Genomic DNA, 19,035 nt, shown 5'->3' on the forward strand with positions numbered 1-19,035 from the left:
CTGTAAGGAGATGAAAACATTAGCAGGATTTTAATCTCACTTGTAATGTAACAAATACTATGGATCATATGGATAGATATAAAACATAGATTCTGATATAAGATGCAGTTGAAAATGTTGGCATTAGGACTCATGGAGGGGATAGGGGGAGGTCTCAAGATTCAGAGAAATCTTTTTATATGGAAATGTATTTGGTTTTGTAAACTCAAAGAAGAACGATAAATCAATGCAAAAATGCAATAAAAATACCGGTAAATCCGAGTAACAGGCGCTAGGACCCTGCAGGGCGCTCCCGGAGTGCCTCGGAACAAGCCAGCAAGTGGGCGGCTTCTTTTTCCCGGCCGAGAGAAGGGGAACGGGAAACAGAAGCGTCTGGGGCAGCGGAGGCAAGGCTAGGAGGAACCGGCTTTTCAAGCCCCGCTCGCCGACGATGTGGCAACTGCCTCCCCGGGCCCGGCAGATCCAAGGCGCATCCCAGGCTCCTCCGGGCAGGATGGCAGCGGGGGCGTCGTAGCCGCGCGGGCCGTGCTGGCTCGCCCGGAAAAGCAGCGCGCCCCGAGCGCGGCGCCAACAAACCGGCCAGCGCAGGCAGCGCGCAACATGGACGCGGAGAGCGCCAGCAGCAACAACCGGCAAGGGAGCCGCCTGTCCGGGACTTCTTTGGAGAAGATCGTCGCCGAGTCTCCGCCGCAGTCGTACAAGGTCTACAAGCGGCGATGGCTGCTGCTGGGCGTCGTCTGCCTGCTCAATTGCTCCAATGCCATGGTGCGTAAAGAGCGCGCGCGGTTGGTTCTCTCTCTTTTTTTGCTCGTCTCCAACTTCCCAGACCTTTGGCGGGCCGGTTTCCCCCATCGAAGCAGCCCTTCGATTGGCCCGGCTTGGAGCTGCAGGGATTTCGGGAGCCGAGAGGGAAATTTGAACGGTGCATTATGATCTGGCGACCCCAAAGTTTTAAAAATGCCTTCAAAGTGGCTGGAGCTGCTTCGGAAGCGGAGAGGTTGCCGCGCGGCTGGGTGTTCTTGGTTGTTAGGAAGCCTGACGTATGTGTCAAAGCGCCTGTCATTGGAAGCTTGCGTTTTAAATCGTTGCCTTTCTAGCTTCCGAGGCGCCGGGCAGAAGGTCTCGCCTCCCCGTGTTGTGGCTTAGAATCATAGAATTCTTTTTTTAGAGTTGGAAAGGGATCCGCAGGATCATCTAGTCCAACCCCCCCCCAGCAATGCAGCTGTCCCATACCGGGATCGAACCTGCAACCTTGGTGTTATCAGCACCATGCTCTATCCAACTAAGCTATGCATGATCCACACGACATCCCTGCGAGGTAGGTTAGGATTGGAGAGACAGAGGGATTGGCCTGGTAAGGATTTTTATTATTTTTTTGGAAATTATTTTTATTTGATTTTACAAATATAAAGTTATAACAATACAACCGTACATATCCACATTTACAGATTCCTCCGAATCTCTGGATTTCCCACCTTCCCCTTTGGGTCCTATTATTAAGCCTTTTCTACTGCATCTTTTCCAATATTCTATATTGAATATAACTCCATTGTCTCCATAGTACAGAGGTACCTCAGTTTAAGTACAGTGGTACCTCGGTTTGCAAACACAATTGGTTCCGGAAGTCTGTACTTAACCTGAAGCGTACTTAACCTGAAGCGAACTTTCCCATTGAAAGTAATGGAAAGTGGATTAATCCGTTCCCGACGGGTCTGCGGAGTACTTAAACTGAAAGTACTCAAACCGAAGCGTACTTAAACCGAGGTATGACTGAACTTACTACCTTACAAGTGTTATTGCAGTCCTGCTAATGTTTTCATCTGTTTACAGTGGTCTCCAATATAAATTATAATTTTTCCCATTCTTCGTTAAAGTTTTGGTCTTCTTGGTTCCTGAGCTTTCCGGTCAGTTTTGCCATTTCGGCATAGTCCTACAATTTAATTTGCCATTCTTCTCTGGTAGGGGATTTATCTTCTTTTCATCTCTGGGCTATTTAGCATCTGTGTTGCTGTCGCTGCATGCATAAAAAGTATTTTCTGTTCCCTTGGAATATCAGCACCTACAATTCCTAATAAGAAATCCTCTGGTTTTTTATATATATAAAAGTTAATTTAAACATTTTTTTTATCTCGTTACATATCATTTCCCAGAATGCTTTTATTACCTGGCCTGGTAGGGATTTTAATGGGGGTTTCCGTGGTACAATGCTCAAATCCAGCCTTTCTCCACCTCAGGTTCCCAGATGTTGTTTGGCTACAACTCCCATTAGGCCCACACCATTTGTTAGTCTTACATTATGCAGTTGTGGCTTCCCCCCCAAATAATCCTGGGAACTGTAGTTTGTTCAAGGTGCTAAGGGGTTGTTAAGATTGCACAAAGCTACAGTTCCCAGCACCTTTGACAAACTACACTTCCCAGGATTCCTTGGGGGAAGCAATGACTATTAAAGTGTTAAAAGAGGGCCTTAAATGGATTCTGTGCATGGGACCTCCCAGTTTTCTCCAAGCTCTTGGGACCAGATGTTCTGAGCTGCATGGAGTATTTTAAATCCTGAGTTAACCATTCCTAGGCTGTTGTCGCAGTCTGACCGAACCGGAGGATCATAAACTTTCATAGTTAGAAGGGCTCCCGAGGGTCATCTAGTCCAACCCTCTGCAATGCAGGAATCTCAGCTAGATCATACCTGACAGATGGCCATCCAACCTCTGCTTAGTAGCTTCCAAGGAAGAAGAGTCCGCCACCTCTCGTGGGAGTCTGTTTTGGTGGGATAACAATCCAGAGCCTCTGAACATGTGCAGAGTGCTGCTTCCTCCCCTACACCAAAGCCCCGAGACGAGTTCAAGCCCCGACTCCTCTCAATTTGCAAATTTGTCCCATTTGCCTTTAGATAGAGTCAGCAGGGGGACTAAATTAAAAGGTGCGTCTTGTTTGCTTCCTTTGTTCATTGATTTATTGGAGCGCCAAAGAGCAAATTCTTCGAATGCGAAGAATTCGGAAGGTGCAAGTGTTGAATTCCTGTGCTGCAGCACCTTTCAGAGCTTGGAATGTTCAAATTTGGGAAGGAAATGACTTAAATCAGGTCTCTGCTGCTGTGGAAAACATATTGCTTAGCCAGGTGGTCCAACGAAAACGTTGGCTCCAGTTGCAGAGCGACAATGTTTGAGATGGGGGTCATTTTATGACTGTTCCAGGGGTTGAAAGGCCCCTTTCTTAGGACAAAAGGCAAAAAGGTTTGGAGCTTTTTGGTCGAGAGCTGAGGCAGCATGGCTAATGTTCAGTGCAGATGGGAGTTGCAGCCCAGCAACAAGTTCGCTTGGTGCAATGAGCGGGTTATGTTTTCCCCTCTCATTAAACTGGAACATGGAGTCACGTAAGGAGTCTGGTTGTCAGATCCAGGACCAAGAAAAGGAAGTACCTCTTTCAGCAAAGAGCAATTAATCCATGGAACTCCCGGCCACAAGATTTTTATGGGAAGTATCAGGCTAACACCCTTGCCATTCATTTCCTTCATATATATGTTAGAAAAACATGGGGAGGCTGGTGCTAGCTCTGGTTTGCCTGGAAGGAGGGAGCTGTGTGTCTGGCTGCACCCACCATTGGTATGTTGCCCCCAGAAGGTTACCCACAAGGCAATGTGGCCCTGGGCTGATACAGTGGTACCTCAGTTTAAGTACACAATTGGTTCCGGAAGTCTGTACTTAACCTGAAGTATACTTAACCTGAAGCGAACTTTCCCATTGAAAGTAATGGAAAGTGGATTAATCCGTTCCAGACGGGTCCACGGAGTACTTAAACTGAAAGTACTCAAACCGAAGCGTAATTAAAACGAGGTATGACTATAAAGAGTTCTCCATCCCTATTGGTGTCTGAGCAGGCCAATGTGATAGTAATAATAATAATAATAATAATAATAATAATAATAATAATTTATTTATACCCCCACCCTTCCCGGTTTAGAAACCGGGCTCAGGGCGGCTAACAACAAATATAAAACATTGATTAAAAACAATTTTAAAAAACAGCTTAAAAACAGCATGAAGTACAACATATGTAGCATCTCCAGGGCTAACTGGCCAGGTTAGTCCTGCTTAGGCCAGCAAGGAGACCAGGGAAGAATTTAAAGGAGGAGGAGTTTGGATTTGATATCCCACTTTATCACTACCCTAAGGAGTCTCAAAGCGGCTAACATTCTCCTTTCCCTTCCTCCCCCACAACAAACACTCTGTGAGGTGAGTGGGGCCGAGAGACTTCAGAGAAGTGTGACTAGCCCAAGGTCACCCAGCAGCTGCATGTGGAGGAGCGGAGACGCGAACCCGGTTCCCCAGTCTACCGCTCTTAACCACTACACCACACACACTGGGAGGCATTTCAGCCACTGATTCACTGCTGGAGGAGCACACTTTACCCCTGGAAACAAAATAAAAACATTCCTTCCAGTAGCACGTTAGAGTCCAACTAAGTTTGTCATTGGTATGAGCTTTCGTGTGCATGCACGCTTCTTCAGATACACTGAAACAGAAGTCAGCGAAGTAATCGCACAGAGAGACTCTGAGTGTGAAAAATAAAAACACATGGTTTGTTAAAGATAATGTATATTCAGTAGGAAAGATCCTCGTTCTATCTCAGTTGGAGATGCAAAGAGCTATTCTTGCTCTTTGTTTTTGTAATTTATGTATGCAACAAGATTTATATACAGTACTTAAGCGGCTTACTCAAAATAATACAAAATATTCTCAAGGAACTACCAATATGAGCCAATAAGAGCCTCATGCCCCTGTCTACTTCTCCAACTAGCTCGATTTTCGTTTGTTTTTTAACAAATTGAGGCCAAGAGAACACCAACGACTTCTAGTCAGGAACAGGTTGTACCTGCCATGAATGGCTCGTATGTTAATTCTTTCTTCATTTATGCTTCACGTAGTACCATGACATGCTAGCAGCTATCTCTAGCACTGCCCGGCCTTTCCCCTCGCTGCGCAAACAAAAGCACACATGCACACACCACATTTGAAAGCTTATGCCGCAATAAATCTGTTTGTTTTTAAGGGACCACAAGACTCTTTGCTGAAGGTTGCTACAGCAGAGTAAAGGTAAAGGTAAGGTAAGGTAAAGTTGTGGGACAAACCACAGAGCCTCTTGGTCTTGCCGATCGGAAGGTCGGCAGTTCAAATCCCTGTGATGGAGTAAGCTCCTGTTGCTTGGTCCCAGCTCTTGCGAACTTAGCAATTCAAAAGCACACCAGTGCAAGTAGATAAATAGGTACCGCTGCAGCGGGAAGGTAAACGGTGTTTCCGTGCGCACTGGCTTCTGTCACAGTGTTTCATTGCGCCAGAAGCAGTTTAATCATGCTGGCCACATGACCCGAAAAGCTGTCTGTGGACAAACGCTGGCTCTCTCGGCCTGAAAGCGAGATGAGTGCCACAACCCCATAGTCGCCTTTGACTGGACTTAACTGTCCAGGGATCCTTTACCCTCTGGAGTTAGCAGTTCCTGCCTGGGTTGGTTGGTTGGTTGGTTGGTTGGTTGGTTGAGGGATATGTCTACTGAGAAACGGAGTGTTGGTTTGAGCTCTGAGTGGGGTGGAGCTGTGGAGAAGCAGTAATGAAAAGGTAACAATGATAAAGATAATGAGAAGTTCAGACAATGAAAGAACAAGCCCAATAAACATGCCGAGCGATGATTAGAGGTGTTAGGAATACCTTTATCAGGGCGTCGAGGTAAGACGTGCTTACCGGAGCTCCTCTTTTTAAGTTTTATTAGAGCTCTTCTTTTAAGTTTAATTAGTGGCCTTATATCCCTTCAAACTTCTCGAAGACGGATTGAGGTTGCTCTGTTGATAACGCCAGGAATTCACACTGTTGATACTTGTGAAGTCGGCGTTGTAAATCAGTTTTAACGAGCTGGATTGCTGTCTTCTCCGGCAGCGAAAAGATGGCGAACGGCACCCAGTCAGCGTGAGCTCTCCGATCTATCTTTTAAAAGACTGTTTTAATTACTATAGAAATTTGTTAAATTCGGTATCGTCTTGGTACCCTTCAGGCTTTTTTAGTTTTTAGTTTTTTAGTTTTTTATTTTACTTTTTAAGCTAGTACTTTAGTTATTTTAGTATTTACGAGGTTATCTGGGAGATATCCACTGACCTGGAATCCTGGGGGCAGCTGCATGAAGAGAGAAATGACTCAACAACCGCACAGCACTGCTGATAATAGGAGAGGAATTGGGAAACGTACCAGAGATATAGAGGACATAGAGGAACTGGGGTGCCTGCCTCTTGCCAAGCAAACTAAAATTAGTGAACCTTCCTTTGAAAGGACAAAGGATACTTTTAATATTCCGGTTTCAAACACTTTCGCCCCGCTAGCAGAGATGACTGATGAGGAAGTCACCCTGAAAGAACCTTTTGATAACCTGGATGCTAACCCTTCAAGTAATAATAACATCAATTTAAGAAGATCTACAATCACTGATATCCATTCGAAAGACTGTATTAAAGATCAAGAAAGCTGCCTCGCTGGTGCATTATCTGAACATTCGACCACTTTAGACCTTGTTGCAAAAACGGTGGACTGTATCTTTAAATATATAAGAGACATCCGAGGATCCTTAGAGAAGATTATTTCTCTTGTATCACTAAAAGGTAAAGACAGTCCTCAGGAGGCATTACCAGAGACTAGAACTACACAAATGCCCAGAGCACCTGTTTTACCTCACACATCTCGCATAACCCCTCAGGCTGCTTGCAACCATGAAAATGAACAAAATAAGGATGAACAACATTCTATACCTTCCCATAAACTGTTGCTGCAAGCTACCAAAATCTGCCTAACAGTTTGCCCCTTCAGAGGCCAGGTGATTAACTGGTATTACAAGAGTGAGATAAGGAGGCATCTAGCTGGACTTTTGGGGGTAAATCCTTACTCTATTGATTTGATCCATATTGATCATGTTAGCAGCAGGCCTCAGATGCAGAGAGTGCTGCTCTCATTTGAATCCAAAAGGTTCCCTACACGTATTATGTCCATAAGAAGATATTTAATCAATTTTGGAATTTTTGCTACAAGAGTTTTTGCTAATACCAAGATATACCCTCTTTTACCTAACTGCTTGCTCAAAAAGAAAGCAGTTAAGTCTGAGGGCCTACCAGTTACCACGACTCCAACTCCCCTGGTTGCAGACCTAATCAGCTGGATTGATGTCCCCCTTCCGCCACTGACGAAGGCTACCCATTTGGAGAATTCCATAGAGCATGAATTACTTCTATCCTTTTCCCACCTGCCAAAATCTGAACGAACAGAGATAACGGACAGATTGGACGAGTTGTTGCTCTGGCTCCGTAACTCAGAAGACCATGCCCATATAAATAAGATGAATCCCCCCCAAATTTTAGACCATCCTACTGAAGCCCAAGTGGAGCCTGCTTTAATAACCCCCAATCTTCAATATGGCAGTACATTCCATGGGGATGCTAAGCCCGTGCAGGAACCAGTGGGAGATTCGACAGCCCTTTGGTCAAACTCGGAAGCTGTGGCACGGCTGAACGCCCTTTTGGAGGCAAACCGAAAAGGTTGCCTTCCACCTGCCTTACATTGCATGTTCCCTACAGCAACTGTTGACCTAAAAGGTCCATCTCCCTCCACCTTAGATGCAGAGGCCATGGATCTGTCACTAAGTGATACCCCTGTGCATCAGGACTTACCCCTGCAGTTACCAATAATTAAGCCCCAGTCTTTGGCTGTTGCTGCAGTAAGTGAGGCTCGGAAACTGTCTGGCAAGCAAGCTACAATTACTTCCTTCTTCCAGCCTATTGCTCCCCCTTGTAGCAGGCATTCCCGGGTGGATTTCTCTGAGCAGATTCCGCAAGGGCCAGCATGACCCAAAGGGGTGACCAGGAGGTCACTTACTTTCTTATCCTGGAATGTAGCTGGTATTAAACCTAAGTTGATGGACCCATCCTTTGTTGCTTACATAAAAAGCAACCGTATCCTTTTACTGCAGGAGACATGGGCTTGTGAGGACTTCTTTTTATCAGGGTATAAGGGCTTCTACCTGAGTGCAAAACAGAATCCGTCATCACCAGGTAGGCCGCAAGGTGGGCTGGCTACCTTTGTCTCCTTGGCCTTAAATCTCCAGGCGGAACAAATCGACATCCAATCGTCATCCATGCTAGGTGTAAAGCTACAAACAGCAGAGGAAATGTTTGTGGTAATCAATGTCTACCTGCACCCAGTTTATAAGAAAAATCTGGTTGACCAGAGATGGAAGGAAATTCAGTCGACACTCGAAACTCTCCTCGATAAATACTCTGAAGCCACCTTCCTGGTCGCAGGAGATTTTAATGGCCGATTGTCTTACTCTGATAAATCCTTATTTACTAAATACAAGAAATACCCTCCATTATCCATCCTAACTACAGACCTTTTACCCAGGAACTTCAAAGACAGTGTTGCCACATATGCAGGCCTTAAATGCAGGCAAACCTTGTTGGCCCTTAATTTTCATCTGTTAAACGGAGCTCTTAGTTCTGATTACCCAGCTGAATTTACTTTCTGGTCAGGTTCCCGAGCCTCTACCATTGATTTTATCTGGACATCAGTAGAGTTGATTCCCAAAATCACTAACTTTAAGGTGGTAACAAGGCTGGAAAGTGATCATTTCCCCTTAGAACTTTCCCTGACCCTGGCTGGAAATCTGGACACGTATTCCTGTGTGCCTTTAACAAACAATCAGCTGCAGATGAGGCCTATTGCCTCAAAATGGACCGACAAAATGGCTCAACGGGTAAATGAATTCCTTTGGTCTGACCAACTTCAAGCGACAAGGGACTCCCTTATCCAGGCAGATGAGCCACTGCCAATATATGATAAGCTAGTAGATCTGCTAAAACCATCTATGGCTCGGGTTCCGGTAATGAATAGTAATCATTTCCCTCATAAAAAGTGGTTCGATGAGGAATGTAGACATTTTAAGAGCCATCTGTATAATGAATTCTTGGCATATAGGGCATCAAATGATCCCGTGCCTAGTAGTCACCTTATGAACCTCAAGAGAAAATATAAAGCTCTATTAAAGGATAAGAAGCTTGCGGCAGAAAGAAACAACTGGAACAACCTTCTAAAAGCTGCAGAGAATAGAAATCCCTCCTCCTTTTGGTATCAAATTTCCCAATATCTGGGCAGACCGTCGATAAGGATAGAACCCCAAATTTCAGCTGACACCTGGGAGAGCTTTTTCGCTGATTTATATGCAGCCCATGCTGCTGGCGGAGAAAGACCAGATTTGGCCCCCATGCCTGAGTGGGACCCAGTTACCTACTCTGAAGTGGAAACACTTATAGACCAATTTAAGGCGGGCAAGGCACCCGGAGATGACCTTATATCCATTGATGTTATCAAAGCTAATAAGGATTGGTGGTGCCCACTCCTAGCAGCACTTTATACTCATATAAATAAAACAGCAAAGTTCCCCCCAAGCTGGAACTCAGCACTGATTGTATTAATACATAAGAAAGGGCCGCGTACTGACCCGGCCAATTTTAGGCCAATCAGCTTGCTGAATGTTATCGGGAAGATTTACTCAAGGTTTCTGCTCAATAAACTAACGATCTGGATGGAGAGCAATAATATTATCGCAGAGGAACAAGCGGGTTTCCGCCCTGGAAGATCGACAACAGACCAAATTCTAATCCTGAACCATCTGGCCGACAAATATGCTGGCAAAGGCCTAAAAGCCCTCCATGTCGCCTTTATCGACTTTAAGCAGGCCTTTGATCTAATCCCCAGGAACCAGCTATGGACAAAACTGGCAGCGACGTCTATTGACCGCCGCCTCCTTTTGCTGATTATGAATCTGCATACAAATACCTTCCTGAGAATTAGGCTAGATGGCAAGGGGCTAGTCTCTAATCCGGTTGCCACCACTAGAGGGGTAAGACAGGGCTGCTTGCTTGCCCCTGCCCTATTTAATTTCTATATTAACTCACTAGTGGCCCATATGACCAATGCTGCTTTCCACCCGCCAAAATTAGCAGGTAGAGCCTTGAATGTCCTCCTGTATGCGGATGACGCCGCCCTTTTAGCTACCTCCCCCATTGGGTTAAGGAGGATGCTTCGAGCTCTTCATGAATACGTGACCCAACACGAGCTCCATCTTAATTATGCCAAGACCAAAATAATGGTCTTTGCTGCTCGACCAAAACCTAATTTGTGGTCAATTAATGGTATTCCCATAGAGCAGGTTAGTTGCTTCAAATACCTGGGTCAGATAGTTCGATCAAACAGGTCCTTCTTGGCACACAGAGAATATATAGCCGCAAATGCTTCTAAAGCAGCTCTGTTGATTAGATCCCTGTACTCCAAGAAACAGGCACAAACAGTGGATGTTGCCCTGCGACTCTTTAAAATGAAAGTTCTCCCACTACTTTTGGTGGGCATTGCCTTGGGTACGCGTAGGGACTTTGTAAGATTGGAATCCATCCAATCACAATTCCTCAGGGCCATTCTCAGGATCCCCCCTTCTGTTGCGGGTGCGATCATGAGATTGGAGACCGGTTGCCAAGCCTTTACGTATGTGGCCCTGAAAGCGAAATTATGGCTATGGCTCAAACTATGTTTCAGACCGATGGGTTTGGCCCCCCTGATTCTGAGGGATAATTTTAAATCTCCATGGGAAAGGGAAGTGGTAGAGGAAGTGCAAAAGTGCGGTCTGTCCTCCCTTTATATTGAGTCCATGACGTTCAGTCGCGCTAAAGCGATGATCGCTCAGAGATTGGGGGATATCGCCAGACAGGAGGACATAGCCCGCGTGAAATCTGGGATGTTTTTAGGGGAGCAGGTGTATCGGTCTGCACCAGCCCGTTACCTGGCGGATATCCACTACGTGGAATACCGCAGACTACTTACTGCGGCTAGACTGAATGTCCTTGATTTGGCGGTTTTGAGGGGAAGATTTGGAGGAGTCCCATACGGTCAGAGAATGTGCCATTGTGCCTTGGGTGAGGTAGAATCCACAGAACACATTCTACTGAGTTGTCCCTTTTATAATGATTTAAGGCAATATCTTATAGACCCGTATTTATCTCAGTTTAGTTCCCGACCAAGAGAACGGCAGGCAGCATATTTGCTAAACAAGCCCACTGGGAAAATAACCTTCTCAGTGGCTAAATTCCTTTTCCTGGCGCTCAAGTGTCGGAAACGTATAATCGAATGTCTTGATGTGGGTTACCTGTAGGAGGTTTAGTAGCGCGGTCATACCCCATTTATGTATCCCGCTGATGCCCTCAGTTTTATATTTTTATATTTTTATGTATCCCGCTGATGTCTTCAGTTTTATATTTTCATATTTTATGTATCCTCCTGATGCCTTCAGTTTTATATGTTTATCTTTGTATTGTGAAATGTTTTTGTTCTGACTATCGGTCGAATAAAGTATATTGATTGATTGATTGATTAGAGGTGTTCCAACCTAGCTTCTTTCCAGGATATCAGTCAGGGCCGCCCAGCCCATGAAGTGAGGTGAGGCAGTTGCCACAGGCGGCAGAACTGGTGTTCAACTCAGGCACTTGATATTGCCTTCTCCTCTCCATCTTCCTCTTACTCTCCTGCCACCTCCAACACACATTGCAGAGGGAAGGGGTTGCGGAGGAAAAGGATGTAGGGCTGTGGGGCTACAGAGGAAGAGATGGTGGCAGTTGTGGGGCAGTGGCTGCAATGAAGGAGGCGGGAGCAGCATCTTCTGTTTTGCCTCAGGCGACAAAACTTCCTGACCTTGATACTGGTCGTGTTTCAATGAGAAGAACAGCAGATTTATCTGTGACAGAGTTCTTTGTCTTTATTGCCTGCTGAGTTACTTCTGTTCCTTACTCGTTGTTGTTGTTAAGTCGTGTCCGACTCTTCGTGACCCCATGGACCATAGCACGCCAGGCACTCCTGTATTCCACTGCCTCCCGCAGTTTGGTCAAACTCATGTTCGTAGCTTCAAGAACACTGTCCAGCCATCTCGTCCTCTGTCGTCCCCTTCTCCTTGTGCCCTCCATCTTTCCCAACATCAGGGTCTTTTCCAGGGAGTCTTCTCTTCTCATGAGGTGGCCAAAGTATTGGAGCCTCTGCTTCAGGATCTGTCCTTCCAGTGAGCACTCGGGGCTGGTTTCCTTCAGAATGGATAGGTTTGATCTTCTTGCAGTCCATGGGACTCTCAAGAGTCTTCTCCAGCACCATAATTCAAAAGCATCAATTCTTCGGCGATCAGCCTTCTTTATGGTCCAGCTCTCACTTCCATACACCACTACTGGGAAAACCATAGCTTTAACTATACGGACCTTTGTTGGCAAGGTGATGTCTCTGCTTTTTAAGATGCTGTCTAGGTTAGTCATTGCTTTTCTCCCAATACGCAGGCGTCTTTTAATTTCCTTAGTCATACGTACTCCAAAAACTGTGTTACACTCTGGACTACTTTACTCATGGCTTAATTGCTTAATTGGACAATTAATCTTTTCACCACACTTAACCTCTCATTGGTTTTCATTGTGACCCAGAAAAAGTTTCTGTAAGCAAAAGGAGTCGTCCGGGTTTGTTTCCAGTTGAACCAATCTGCTTTCTGTTACGTTGCAAACAACCAGCGATACGTTCGGAGGGACAAGATGCACAAAACAACAGGATTGATGTGGACTAGTGGCCATATTGCACATTGACGTGCATCACTTGATGATCCTCAACTGAATGTGTGGGCCAACTCTGTTAAAACCAGTGAAATGAGAAAAATGAGCGGGTGCCTGTAGCAGCTACTTATTTTGACAGCTACTGCAGGCATCTGTTCAGCGCCTTCTTCCAGCTCTCTTGAGGCCACCGTTTTTCTCCCACACATCCACAAGGCAGTCAGTGCATCATCCAGGATACAACCCCACCCCAACTACAAAGGATGGGGAGGGGCTCCTAGGGGTGCAAAACTGGGAGGGAGAACCACCAAGAAGCTTGTGGGTCTTTAACGGTGGTTTGGATCCAGCATCTTAGAACAAGGATGAGGGATGTCAGGCCAGAGGTCTGAATCTGGTCCTCAGGGACTCCCCTCAGGTATCACACACCCTGCCTGGGCACAGCTTTCACTGTCCCTTTTTCGCACTGCCCTTGATTGTTTTCGCCTGGCTGAAATGTGCCCTTGCACTCCAATAATGCTGAAACAAGATAAAAAAATTCCTTCCAGTAGCACCTTAGAGACCAACTAAGTTTGTCAGTGGCATGAGCTTTCGTGTGCATGCATGGAAGGAATTTTTTTATTTTATTTTGTTTCGACTACATCAGACCAACCTACCTGTAACTCCCATAATGTTGTTTGTTTGCCCGGATGGAGGCTAGGGAGGAGCATGTGTGTGTCTGTAGAAACAGGCCTATTGCACAGAGGTTAAAAAAAGAAGAAGAATGCTCTCATCCTTTTTTGCCTCTGGCCTTGCCCACGCCTAGCATGGGTTGTCCAGAAGTGCATGTGACCCTCTGGCTAGAAAAGGTTTCCCATCTCTAATAACAGAAGATGGCTATTGTTTTTGCATGCTGATTTTTGTGTGCATGTAAGAGAAAGAGCACTCTTTTATTAATGTGTTATAAGAAAAAACTGCTCCTTTTCCCTTATGGGGTACCCAAGAGCCCATATAGAGTCCTTTTGTAGGTTCTTTATCAGTAGGAGAAAATAACAGAGGCCAACCAGAGAATATTGAGAAGCAAAGCAGCTAGTAAACCTGATCTTTATTAACTATTGCTTGAACAGGGTGGTCACAACCACACGCTGGAGGCAGGAGGGACTCCGAACAATGGTACACAAGCCCTTATATAGACATTTTGAAATTGCCCACCCTGGAGCCCAAGACCACCCCCCCCCCCAATATATCATACATACATCACAGAAGGGGTGGTCTACAATAGAATCCTGTCTGACATGAAACCTGTTGATGGGTTTTTACCTGGCTATTCTTTTGTGATGATAAATACTTAATTCCTAAGTCCAGATCACAGGCTTGCCATATCGTAAGGTAAAGGTAAAGGGACCCCTAACCGTTAGGTCCAGTCGCGGACGACTCTGGGGTTGCGGCGTTCATCTTCCTTTACTGGCCAAGGGAGCCAGCGTACAGCTTCTGGGTCAGCATACAGCTTCTGGCGAACCAGAGCAGCGCACGGAAACGCCGTTTACCTTCCCGCTGTAGTGGTACCTATTTATCTACTTGCAGTTTGACATGCTTTCGAACTGCTAGGTGGGCAGGAGCTGGGACCGAGCAATGGGAGCTCACCCCATCACGGGGATTCGAACTGCCAACCTTCTGATCAGCAAGCCCTAGGCTCTGTGGTTTAACCCACAGCGCCACCCGTGTCCTTTTTATTCATATCTTAAATGTGCCCTTAAGGCAGGATTTGTGAGCAAAGAAACAATGGGTTTTTTTTCTCATTTCCTCCCTCCTTGCAGAGAAACATTTGAGGTCAATTTGGGAGAGACAAAATGGTTTTAGGACTTTTTTCAGACATGTTTCAGACATGGGGGTTATATAGTTATTTATATATTTATTTATGTGTTTGCTTGGTACATTTATTTTATATCTTAGACATTATAATTCTCGTAACAATGCATCTTCAGCTCTGCATATTCTTTCCCCACCTCTGCACATTGCTTACCTGCTCCTGAGTTCTGCGTCCTTCACTCTGGGATTACCATATTCCACTTGTAATTAGCTTGGCAGGCTCTGTCAATTTGTTGGGGAACCTCTTTGATAGCGTTAAGGCTTCATTAGTTTCATTTCCTTAGGCAATTTCAGTTCAGAGTTCTTTGCTCTTGACAATTTGACAAGCGAGGATGTCTCTTTAAGAAAGGCTGAAAGTTGACCTTGAACAGAACATCGCAGGTGTTCTTTGCAATTTTGCGAAATATACTTGTTTACCACATAAAAGGCACTCCCCGATGTTAACACTTTTAATTTAACTTCCTAGTTTTCAAATGACTGAAGATTTTGACAGATCTTTCTGAGCGCTTAGGGTCAAAAGAAAGTACGTGGTTTCTTCGTTCTGTGAACCGCCCTGAGACCTCTGGGTATAGGGCGGTATATAAATTCAATAAAGAATAATAATAATTTAAAACAGCTGTTGAGACACTTCATTCCAAACCCGCTAGACAATAGTGTTTTCTTCTATATATAGGGGTTTTTTTTGTACAGTGCTTAGGAAAGCAAATGATTAGGCTGTTTGCAAATGCATTAAATAAGTAAATAAATCAAAGTACCAAATACTTCATGGGGTGGTGCTGTGGTCTAAACCACTGAGCCTAGGACTGGCCGATCAGAAGGTCGCCAGTTCGAATCCCCATGACGGGGTGAGCTCCCGTTGCTCGGTCCCTGCTCCTGCCCACCTAGCAGTTCGAAAGCATGTCAAAGTCCAAGTAGATCAATAGGTACCGCTACAGCGGGAAGGTAAACGGTGTTTCCATGCGCTGCTTTGGTTCGCCAGAAGCGGCCTTGTCATGCTGGCCACATGACCTGGAAGCTGTACGCCGGCTCCCTCGGCCAGTAAAGCGAGATGAGCGCCGCAACCTCAGTCGGTCAGGGGTCCTTTTACCTTTTTACCAAATACTTCAGCTCCCTGCGTTTGTTTCAACTAAGGACTCCTACTAGCAGAATGTGGTTTCCCCCCTGCACTCCCCCCCAAATGGCTTGGAGCGTCAAGTGAACCCCAGAATAGTTTGCCTCTCAAAAAACAGCATTCTGTCCCCATTGGGCAGTATTGCAGGCTCATTGGCCTACCTTAGGGTTTTGTTTTTGCTTTTTTAAAGAAGGTTTGGCTGCACTTACGTTAACATGCAGGTTCTCCTAAACCAGGCACCCCCAAACTGCAGCCCTGCAGATGTTTTTTGCCTACAACTCCCATGATCCCTAGCTGTGAGGGACAGGGGATATCGCGAAGTCCCTCCCCTCCTGAGTTCAAGCCCGTCCCCGAGCAAAGGGGAAAGCAGGGAGAGTTCCGATTCCAGTGGGGAAGCAGGAAGTCGTGTCCGAGGCTCAGGCAAGGTAGAGGAGCCAGGGTCCCAGGTGGGACAGGAAGGGGCAAGTAAGGGGGGAAGACCCATCCCCCCAACTCCAGAATTACGCAGGAAGAGGAGGGGCAAGAGGATGGGTCTGCCAAAGCTTTTGTGTTGGAGAAAGACGCGCCAAAAGCCATTAGGAGGTTCTGAAACCGACTGACAACATCGCTCCGTGTAAATAGCAATGACTTGAGCACTGTAAATACGCAGCACCAATAAAAGAATAAAATGCAGAGCTGCGTAGCGTCGTTACTCTGAAGTAGTCCACTCCGGCCACTGTGACAGCAACCTCCTAATCCTTTTTGGGCTACTTTGGAGTTGCCGGGATGAGCGTGTCAGAGGCGGAGAAGTGGCGGCAGATCGCTGAGCAAGCCCAGCTAGAACTGCAACAGCTGTCGCTGCAGGCGCAGGGAGAATTGAAGGCAGCTAAAGAGGAGACTAAGAAGGTCCAGGACGACCGGCTACAACTTGCGGAACAGGTGAGAGAGCTCCAGGAAAAAGAGCAGCATTTAAGGGCGGTGGCGGTAGACCTCCAAAACAAGCTGGATGCAGAGAAAAACAAGGCGGGAGGGGCACCCCAAGTCCAAGTGCTGCCAGGAAGGAGAGCCGGGACCCTAGTAAGCAAGTTCAATGGAGACCCGAAGGAGTTTCAGGGCTTTGAGACTGAGATTGTGTATGCTCTTGAGCTGCACCACGATGAGTTCCCTGATGATGAGCACAGAGTAGCGTTTATTGTGGAGCACCTTACAGGGGCGGCCAGGGAGTGGCTAAGACCGTTAATTGCAACAAGGAATCCTTGCATGAAGAATGTCAAACTATTTCTAGAAGGTTTGAAAACGATGTATTCGTCCGATAGTCATATGGACCAGACTAAGGAGGAACTTCATAATTTACGCCAAGGAAATATGACAGTTCGCGCGTATTGGGCGAAATTCACCATGCTGGTGCACAGATTGGGGTGGGATCTGGAGTCTGCCCCAATGCAAGCGGCGTTTTACTTGGGGTTGCATGAGGAGGTGAAGGATGAGCTCTCGAGAGGTCCAAAGCCCAGTAATATGGATCAACTGAGCAAAGCGGCTCTGGCGGTGGGGGTGAGGCAGGAATCCAGATGGAGCGACAAGCAAGCAACGCGCGCAAAGCGGGCTTGGTTCCCACGGTCGCAGGAGAAGCCACTCCCTCAACAACCCTTTCAAGCCACGCCTGGGGCCAGTCAGGACCAGGAACCCATGCAGATTGATAGCGCGCGCGCGCGGGCTTTTCAAACCCCAGCGGCGCCAAGACGCAAGGAGGGAAGGGGTGGGAATTGCTTTCTCTGCAACTCCCCCCAGCATCTCGTCAGAGACTGCCCACATCGCAGGGAGTGGCAAGGAAAGGCGGGAACGGTTGTGCCCTCCCCCACTGACGCAGCACCACAGCAGGGAAACGGGAAAGCCTGGCTGCAGGAGACAAGGGGCGGCAGCCAGGCACAGTCAGCAGACAACAGCCCCAGCCCACCCACCCGCACAGAGAGGAGCAGAGCCAGCCCACCCCTCCCAGAGCAGGAGTGGTTCTAGAAGTGACGCTCACGCTCCCAAATGGCTATCCATTGACGGTCTTCGCCCTAATTGACAGTGGTGCCTCAGCCAACTTCTTCTCGAGAAACTTTGCAGAAGAGCACCAGATCCAGCTTCTGCAGCTGGATTTTCCTCTGCACGTGGCAACCATTGACGGCAGAGAGCTGCTGGGAGGGGCCATCACTCATCAAACCCCCCCCATGAGAATGACGGTTGGAAGGCACTCAGAGACACTGGCATTCAACGTCACCACCATCTCAGACCCCCCAATCGTTTTGGGCATGAGCTGGCTGGCGCGCCACGACCCCTCCATAAGTTGGCATCAGAGATGCATCACTTTTGGATCGGACTTTTGCCTGGAACATTGCATGCAGCACCAACCAGGGGAGGGGCCTCCGATAGCCACGGTGGCCACCATGCACGTCAAAGGGGGTGAGGCGATACCCAAACCATACTGGGACCTGCAGGAGGTCTTCAGTGAAGCGGAGTCCGACCACCTGCCCCCACACAGGCCTTTTGACTGCCAGATCAACCTGGTGCCTGGGGCAACTATACCCCCAGCCAAGCTGTACGCCATGTCAGACCAGGAACTGGAGGATCTGCGCGCTTTTATCGACAAGAACCTCAAGCGGGGGTTCATCAGAGAAAGCAAGGCAGCAGGGGGCAGCCCGGTCTTCTGGGTGGACAAGAAAGACACGCAACAGCGCCGTCTTGTGGTGGATTTTAGACGGCTGAATTCGGTGACAGAGCCAGTGGCTTTCCCCATGCCCAGAGTGGATGATCTCCTGACAGCGGCACGCAGAGGCAAGATTTTCACCAAGCTAGACCTGAGGGGGGCGTACAACTTGATCAGGATCCGGGAAGGCGATGAGTGGAAAACCACGATGTTCACGCCTCTGGGCTCTTTTGAATATCTGGTGATGCCCTTCGGGTTGCAAGGGGGCTCAGCATGCTTCCAGGCCTTCATGCACCACGTCCTGGGGTCCCTACTCTTCAGGAAATGCTTGGTCTTTCTGGATGACATCCTTATTTACTCCGACGACCCAGTGCAGCACGTGAAGGACGTCAGGGAGGTGTTACAGCGCCTGAAGGAGAACCACCTGTATGTGAAGCTGGAGAAGTGCAAGTTTCACACCAAGGAGGTGGACTTCCTGGGCTACAAGCTGTCAGACAAGGGGCTGGCAATGGACAAGGACAAGGTGCAGACCATCCTGGACTGGCACAGCCCCAGGACGCGCAAAGATGCCCAACGCCTACTAGGCTTTGCCAACTTCTACAGGAAGTTCATCAAGAACTTCTCTCGAGTTACGGCTCCCATCACTGACTGCCTGAGAGGCAAGCAGAAGTTCAGGTGGACACCAGAGGCGCAAGCAGCGTTCGAAAGCCTCAAGAGGGTGTTCGCCTCAGACCAGAACCTGTTCCACGTGGTTCAGGACGC

General features: G+C 47.3%; 1 protein-coding gene across 1 annotated transcript in view; it reads left to right on the forward strand.

The window, feature by feature from the left end:
- The first annotated feature begins 363 nt into the window (after positions 1 to 363).
- Positions 364 to 19,035, forward strand: part of SLC49A3 (solute carrier family 49 member 3) — a 41,678-nt gene continuing 23,006 nt past the window's right edge. The window contains exon 1 of the mRNA XM_035140450.2: positions 364 to 765. Within this exon, the coding sequence (XP_034996341.1) occupies positions 601 to 765 (165 nt within the window). The 5' untranslated portion in view covers positions 364 to 600. The remainder of the gene's footprint in view (positions 766 to 19,035) is intronic.

This window comes from Zootoca vivipara, chromosome 16 (assembly GCF_963506605.1).
Source record: "Zootoca vivipara chromosome 16, rZooViv1.1, whole genome shotgun sequence".
NCBI lineage: Eukaryota > Metazoa > Chordata > Lepidosauria > Squamata > Lacertidae > Zootoca > Zootoca vivipara.